Here is an 8,864-nt window from a genome sequence, read left to right as displayed (position 1 = left end):
TATTTAAATGTTTAAGTTTTAAATGGGTTAAAATCTTTAGCAGACTTACATAAATAGGATTTAGCAACACAAGTGTTAATTTAAAAAACTCTAAAGCATTTACAAATTATCAGGTTGGAATAGTCTGGGGAAGTTATGTGCACTATACTTCAAAATGTTATTTACATCAGACCATTGCTTTTGTAAAAATTTCCCTAAAAGATAAAAAACAAATTTGGAGAATTAACCCATTCTAACCTAGCAGGGGAGGATCATAAACGGAGAGGTAAAACAATAACAAAATTATCTCTTAATAGAAACCCCGCGTATCCCCCTCCACTTGGATTTTGCCCTATGAAACCACCTGCAATTTCTAATAGGCTCATACATCACATGTCAAGATAATGTGGTAAAATACCTTGTCAGATAAATTACTGGCCTCGAGTGGACTTAAAAGAAAAAAAATGTTTTTCCCACCTGTGCCTCCGGCTTGGATTATTTTAGACACATGTATGTAATTAATTGGAGGGGCACTCTAAACAGGCACAATTCCCATTTAATATAGAATAAAAGGTATGACATATAAAATGCTTTTGAGAGAAGAGGTGGTGGTTTCTTTGATATTATGAAATGCAAGAAAGCACATTTGGAATGGACACCAAAAAAGAGCTTTCTGGCAACACAACAGGGGCAGTCAATATCCTGATAAGCTAAATACACTTACTTGTCTATGACTAAACAGGGGTTAGAAGGCTTCCAATATTTCCCCCCAGGTTTGTTTGATATGTGCCAAACAGTCACATGGCCAGTTAGAATCTGCAAACATCAAGCAGTTCTATCCTTTTAAGTCACATAATTCATTCCAGGACCATGTGTAATTATAGAAACAATAATGTTCACGCTGAGGCAATGTATTTGAGGGCTCAGAAAAAGCAAAATGTGCCACCAAGAGAAACCTGTTCCCATACAACTGGTCTTCATGCTTTCAAGTGGCTTTAATATACCTTTGATGCTAAGCCAAGCCATGCAAAAGCAAAGAGTACACACTTTTCATTAATATTGGTATCTCATTTCTAAACTCCACTGACCTCAGAGTTGCCATAGAAACATGAGTAATGAAAGCATACAAGTGAAGGTTCACGGATTTTAAAAAATGCATTTCCCTCATCTATGTTTACCAGCTTTTAATACCTTAGGCTACAAGGCATATTAAGGGATAATGACAAAGGAACATATGTAGTTCTGGAAATAGGAAAATTGCTCCAGAAATGGGATCAATGTGCCAGTATAAGCATAGTTCATTTGAAAATTCAGCAAGAGAGCCCAATAAACAGTTCCAAGCCATAATGTTATCACCTGTGTAATTTACACAAACATTAAAACTCTTGCACTTTATAGACAAAACACACTTCTGTAAACATGGCCACTGGGGGAGGGAGGCTCCCTAGCTCATTCATGACTGAGGACATGTAATCATTATATTAAATAAAATGACTCTGCTTCAAACAAATTTAAACCTGACCAATGATTAAACTTAACTTCCCCCTGTTTAACAACACTGAAGCATTAATTCTAAAAATGTCACCTAGGATGGTTTCAGGGTTAGATGCTAGGACCACAACTGGCAATGACAGCAACTCCTCTCTAGCTGGCACAGACTTATAAACTTTAATACAAAAACAAAAAAAAAATACAGAAACTAGGTCAATTTGTTAGCTACATATTTACAGATAATTACACGATTTCTTCACTCACAATTGCTAAAAACTATGAGTGAAAAGGAAACTGTGCAGGTTGAATTACCCGTACTTTGGGGGGAATTCTGGGGTATCAAGATACCCTTTTCATTCATTCACAAGTCTCATCTTCTCTCCACTTTTTCATGGCAAACTACCTACAGATGTCTAGATTAATATATCCAATGGGCATCCTGTTTCAGAGAGGATTAACCTTTTTCTCTATTTAAAAAAGAATCTCTTGAATATTTAAAAATAAAACAAACCCAACACAATCAAACGGATACACACACACACACATGCACACATCCTCCGAAACTTCAAAAAGTTCTGATTGTTGGGTAACAGTTATCAGTGATGGTGACATAGTAAATGGCTCCCCAGTTTTTATTCTCTGCCTTTATTTTCTTTAAAGGATATCTATTTTGGGGTGGGTGAGAGGGAAGTGCAAGTTTAAGAAACCCACAACAGGCAGATAAGGTGCATACTAACTTATGCATTTATGATTTGAGGACTACTATTAGGCCAAATGGATTCTCTTCCCTTGCATAAGTGAAATTTTGGAAATGTGAATATAAGTGAGGAAAAAATTAGTCAACTGACTTTAAAAGGGGTTACCAGAATTCAGTAGAAAATATAAACACACAACAAAGGAAGAGTTCTCAGCTTCACTTTCTTTTTCTAGACAGTGTTTAATAAAACTTCTTTACAAATTAAGTCATTTCCAATGTAGACTTATTGTAGTGATTTAATAAAAGTGCAGACAACATAACCAGACACACAGCAAAATAGACTTCAATCAGTAGTCCTTGCATACAAGAGGCAAGTCTGCTAAGTGTACAGCATACTCTTCATCCTTTAAGGAATCTGAGGATGGAAAATTTCCAGTTCTTAACAACTAAGAGTAAGTGAGGGCCTTTTCAAAGGTAATGCTACAACCTGGTTGGGGGCACTATCATGACAGATGAGGGAAAACAGAGAATCAGTTTCTCTTTAACAATAATGATCTGTATTTTGGTAAGCAACTCCAAGATGACAGCCCAAGTTTTAGATCTGTTCCTTAGAGAAGACAGTTTTTTTTTTTTTAAGACATAAGAGCCTCCTCTTTCATCATTATAGGAGATTCACACTTAAACGCCTTAAATATATTATTTTCTGACTTGAATACACACTAGACACTTCACATTGTGAGCATGGAACAAAATGCAGGGCCATATAAACTTCCTAGGAAAGGGTTGCAGTGTGGGGCCAAATCTGCACTTAAAAAGATTTGCCTCTGAACGGGTGGACAGTACATGAAGAACTCACTATTAGCAAGCAAGAAGAGGCAGCTGAAAGGAGAAAGCCCCTCACCAATACCAAATCCTTCTCTCCCAGTGGCCATTTCCTGTTGATTTTATTGTTTAGGAGAACCTTAGATGCTTTAGCAGTAATTTCTTTCTTGGATGTTTTGGTCCTTAGCAAAGTTTATTAATTATTATCATCATTATTAATGGAACAAAAAGGGTAAAAGGATCAATGGCACCACTACTAAGAAATATGTATGGAGTGCACATGAAGATTACGTGATTTACTGGTTCTCTATTTCTGCAGAGGAATCACCACCAGTGGTTTTTAGTTTCTATGGTTCATTTCTCTCTGCACCACTATCTTTCACTGCATCACGACACAAACTCACAGGAACACTAACTGGTTCCTTCCCCAGCACTACTTTACTGCACTGCAACTTATGGTTCCACAATTTACTTAACTTTCTTTCCACCCACTCAAGTGCTAAGAAAGGATCAAAAAAGAAAAGACTGCATCTAATGACCACCTTCTCATAAATATCAACCCAGAGTATTCAACTGTTAAGAAACACATGCATTCTTGCCTTAACTGAGGACTGAAATAACGAAACAAAATAACAGAACCTTAAGTGCCCTGATGGAAATGTACAGTATGAGTTATATCCATCTATCTATACACACATATAGACACTCATATGTATATACAATATATACATACAAATGATAATAGCTATACCAAAAATGTGCATATTTAACACAGTTTTTAAAAGCCAGTAGATTATGGTATAATACAATTTATTTCCACTAGTGAATGGCACAAATGGAGAAATGCAAAGGAGGTGTTTCAAGTACAACAGAGTCATTTTTCACAGGTGAAAATAAACAGTATTATTCCAGTGTCCAACACAATGTATTCTATAAAAGTTTAAAATGCCAGACATAAAGAAGTAGAAAGTTACTAAAGTCGGCCTTATGGTTTGAAAAAGATACTCAAAGTGTTGATTTTTGAAAAGGGGGAGAGGAAAAATAGGTGGGAGTGGGAGAGAGTCAAGGACAGTTTCTTTAGTGTGCTAAATGGTGTTTATTTGATGTCTAGGCAGCTGAAAATCATAATGACTATGCTAAAAAGTTCAATTTACCAATAAACCCTTGGCCTAGAGTACCAAGCATCTCATATCCGTGGGTGTGGCTTCAATTCCAGGACTGTTCATCTCTAGGCACAGAAATGACTTAGAAAAGAATGGCAGCTCTGAATAAAATATAAACTTTTTTCCCAGCTAATGTTATCTATATAATGAAAATACTTTCAGATACTTTAATTTGGGGTTAGAGCTGACTTTAATAAGGGGTAAAATAAGTGCAAAAGGAAGGGAACCCCATTAGGAACAATATATCAAGGTATGAGGTTTTGCATTTTTCAAATGCTAACTTAAAAAGGGGGGAGAGAGTGAACGTAAGAAACTTATACTGCCAAGCTCTGGATGCCAGACATAGCATATATGACTTTCTGATATGCGTGGACAAATTTCCCATACTTTTTATTTTCTCAAACATGTTTATATATAGTGAACACCAACACTGGGGAGGAGGTAGTAGTACTTTGATCAAATTCTGACATCTGTACACTGATTCAGAAAGTGCCTGCTTCTTTCTTTAGGATCTCTCAAAACCTTTCAAATTTTCTTGCTACAAGCTTTACTCTGATGATTCCTACTATGTATGATATTCTTCAGAAGTTAGATCTTACAAACACACACAATTAATTTGAACCATTTTTGCAAACTATATATACTTTAATTAAAATTAACTTAATGGAATAATCCAGGTATAGTCATGACCTACATGTAAAACTGGTTGCCACACAAATCAGATACAAAGACCTATTGGATAGACATCTGGAGTCAGTATTCAATCACAATTTTACAAGTACATATGGTCTGCATGAATTCAATAACTCAGTTTGACTAATTCAAGTCCACAAGTGGACTTTAACATGTATTATTGGTAATATTTTTTATTTTTAAGAGTTTTATATGTAAAATTGATCTGCACTTCTATTCCACCCCTCCAGTAGAACAGAGAGGCCAGATCTAGTAAGAATTTTTATAAAAGGTATCAAATTCATTATATTTTTATACATTTTATTAATTCTAAAGCTCTCTCCTATCATTTTCCTCCAAATAGGTAGATACCTCAGTTTGCTTGAAATACTGTATACAACATGAATGCAAGAAGACAGGAAATTAAAAGCCCCTTTCATTAGACAGACAAGCAAGTACATGTCATGTTCACCTAAAAACTGGTGATTTCAAGCCTGGCCAAGAGGAAAATGTACCAGAGTGCTACCTGAAACACTGCCTAAAATTGTGAGTGAGTTCTACTGTGATCTTGGTTTTTAAAAGATTTATATTAATTTTTCTTCCAGTTACCTTTAAATGAATGCCAGAAATTCCTAACAGGGAGGATTCATGGAGATTAGACTGATATACCTGGGGAAGACTTAAATTTGGTTGAGAAAACCAAGATTTCAACAAACAGATTACTGGTTGGTCATTAGCCTGGATAGCTGAAGAGTATCATTGAGAGGGCCTTAGAAAATTCTACCTGGGAGTCCTCTGACTATATGAAAAGCAGGATCCAGAGTTAGCAGCAAGGGTTCTTCAAGACAAGGGAGGGGGCAAAACAGTAACTTGTAAGAAACTCTGATCTATCACTGAAAATAACTTTTTTTTTTTTTCCTTCAAGTCATACTCACAGCTTCCTACCCACCTTCAACTCAATTTCCACACTAGCAGTGGAATACCAAGTAACATCTAACTTTCACTGGGTTGATCCTTCATTGCAAAACAAAACAAAACAAAACGTGCCCCTCTGTGGGAAAAAATAAAAAAGTTAGCGTTTGTCAAGAGATTCCCTGACCACTATAACTTACTTTACTTTTTTTTTTTCTAGTTTGCCAAACTAGCTAGTTCCTTTTCAGTAGTACTTTAGCACTGAGGCTAGAGACTTCTGGGAGTGGTGTTTCCTGTCGTGTGATGTTAACATGATGCCGAATGGTCACTAAGTCTCAAGGAACTAGAAGTTTGTAAAGTACTGCAGCAACAAAAACAGCAATTAAAAAAAAAAAAAAAAAAGAGGACCTGCACATGCAGCAACATCTACAGTGGTGATGAGAATTAGTCAGCAGCTGGCAAAGTCATTGGCTCAGTGACTCCTGGTTCACTATGGCAACTAAACATTTAAATAATTGGCTATTCTACTTGTAAACAGGAAATCCCACAAGCCAAAAGGGGGTAATCAAATTATGTCTATGTAGTGTGGTGAAAATTCCAATAGATGGCAGTTTGCAAATATGGCATCATTCAAATACCTCTGGCATTTAATTTGTATTGGCTATATATCATTGATTTTGTACAAAGTAGAAGTACTGTTTGGGGTCTTGGAAGCTATAGAGCTTAGCTAGGATGAGATATCACAGTATAAGCAACGAAACGTCAGGATACAGAGGCTTCATCTCCTCACTCTTGCTGCTGAACATACCCACCATATGAACTTTCAGGGGCCTCTCTCACCCTTCTTGTCTTCCCCTTTAAAGGCTCACGGGTTCGTTGATACAATTCCCACACCACTTGTGATCTCCTTAAGCACCTCCATCTCACCATGCCACAAAGAAGGCACAATTGAATGCACCAAAAAAAAAAAAAAAAAAAATTCACTGACAAATCTATGCAGCATTCAGAAAAAGAACTAAATTGTTTCCTACTCTCTGAAAAAGTCAATGCAACCCTTTAGTGTTCATGGATTTCCATGTTCTTTTTCACTCCAAATGAGGCTGAGAAGTCAGACCAATTTAATAAAGAAAATATGTTGGTAAGGGGATACAGATGTGTTTCAGTAAGAACTTGTTTCAGCATATGTTGCCTGCTGTGAGTGGCTTATAAGAATCTGGGGTATGTAGAAAGGCTTTAGATCTTTTCACATCATTCTGAGGATATATCATTGCCCCGAAGTGATGACTCAAGATATACTGCTGCATTCTATTTTTGCAGTTTTCAAAAATACCCCCTATCTACCCAATTTCTTATAACCACAGGCTTGATACATATATATGTGTGTGTATGTACTTGTATACACACCTACACGACAATTCCCCTTTTCAAAATTTCTTCAGAAGTTAAAAAAAACCCAACAAAAAACCTGGCAGCCAAATACTATGACATCCCAATTAGTAAACACAAAACAGAACTCTTTACAAAAATGAGTAAGATATACCATACGCACTCAGCTTCCACACTGTAGTACCCAAGTGAGGAGGCTGCTGTGACGATGTCTGTAGGCAGTTTCTTTTGGCAGACAGCTCCAGCGGAATCGCCACTCTCAATTATTAAGTTATGTATAAGACATGTGTGACCCATTGGATATTTGAGAAGTGACACTCGTGCTTCTGCTCATGCCCTGCTCCGTCCGTCCCCCAGAAGCTGTCCGCCTTAGAGCCTGAGGGCTATTGCGGACTCCCATACTGCTACCTCGGGGTACCCCTTGCATTGGCCCCGAGGGGTGACCCCACGGCTGGGGTCCACCTTGCATTGGATGGCCCCAAGCTTGTGGTGGGCCACCCATGGGATGACCCCAGTGAGGTCCTGGACCCCCGGTAGGATTGTGAGACCAACCGGAAGCTCCCGGGTAGCTGTGGCTGAACGCCTCAGGGGAGAGATTAGAAAGGACCATGTTACTAAAACCTAGCCTCATGCTTTCAGAGTCAAAAGCTTCCATTTCTCTGGCTTGACGTTCCAGCAGGCTTCGTATTCGTTCTGTGCGTTCATTCTGCAAAGCCAACATTTCTTCTTCAATCTGTTGGGGGTTAGGGGGAAGCAAAAAGAAAGCTGATTTATTATTTTTAAATCTATAAACTAATAAAGAAGTCATAATTAGTCAGCTTTGAAGTGAATCATTAAAAAGTTCACAATGGCTATTTTGTGGATGCATATTTAAAAACGAAAGAGATGTACTATAGAAATCATATACAATTTATATTTTTAAGATGTGTAAAACCAAGTTCTTAAAAACAAAGGCAATAACCTCTATTGAAATAATAAATCAAGGCAATTATCATCAATGGCTACTAAATCATTAGGTAAAACACTGGATCATTAGGTAAAACCCTGAAGACACCTGGGACTCTCCTGGCCAATCTTGTAAATAACAATACCTTAGCCATCTCTGTCTCTAGATTGTCAACTGGATGACTTTTGAGTGAGTGAGTGACAGTCACTCAGTTGTGTCCAACTCTTTGCGACCCCATGGACTATAGAGCCTGCCAAGCTCCTTTGTCCATGGAATTCTCCATGCAAGAATACTGGAGTGGGTTGCCATTTCCTTCTCCAGGGGATCTTCCCAACCCAGGGATCAAACACAGGTCTCCTGCACTGACGGCAGATTCTTTACCATTTGAGCCACCAGGAAAGCCTAAAACACTGTATAAAAAATGAAAATGGGTGAAGGGAAACTAGCTTTATCAGACACACCAAAATGTCACTCTGTTAAATATGGTATTGGTGTAGGGACAAATTATTAGTGAAATAGAAATAAAGATCTCAGTTTGCAGGGTTTTAAGGCAAGAGCATTAATTAATTCAGTGGGGAAAAGATGAGTTTTTAACAAATAACACAGGCACAATGGCCAACTATCTGGAAGGAAATAAAAATGGAACTCCATCTTACACCATATTCCAGATACACCAAAGCCTTAAGTAAAAAGCAAACAAACACAAACCATGAAGTTTTCATTAAAAAGTTAGGAGACTCTATATACCTAGAAATTAGTGGTTTGGTAGCCATCATAATCATTTCTGGAAAACTGG

General features: G+C 37.4%; 1 protein-coding gene across 1 annotated transcript in view; it reads right to left on the bottom strand.

Moving 5' to 3' along the window:
• Positions 1–4,776: 4,776 nt before the first annotated feature.
• Positions 4,777–8,864, bottom strand: part of TAOK1 (TAO kinase 1) — a 101,162-nt gene continuing 97,074 nt past the window's right edge. The window contains exon 20 of the mRNA XM_069602993.1: positions 4,777–7,855. Within this exon, the coding sequence (XP_069459094.1) occupies positions 7,394–7,855 (462 nt within the window). The 3' untranslated portion in view covers positions 4,777–7,393. The remainder of the gene's footprint in view (positions 7,856–8,864) is intronic.

This window comes from Ovis canadensis, chromosome 11 (genome assembly GCF_042477335.2).
Source record: "Ovis canadensis isolate MfBH-ARS-UI-01 breed Bighorn chromosome 11, ARS-UI_OviCan_v2, whole genome shotgun sequence".
Classification (NCBI taxonomy): domain Eukaryota; kingdom Metazoa; phylum Chordata; class Mammalia; order Artiodactyla; family Bovidae; genus Ovis; species Ovis canadensis.
The sequence above is the reverse complement of the archived record's forward strand: the minus strand, read 5'-3'. Positions and strand labels throughout refer to the sequence as shown.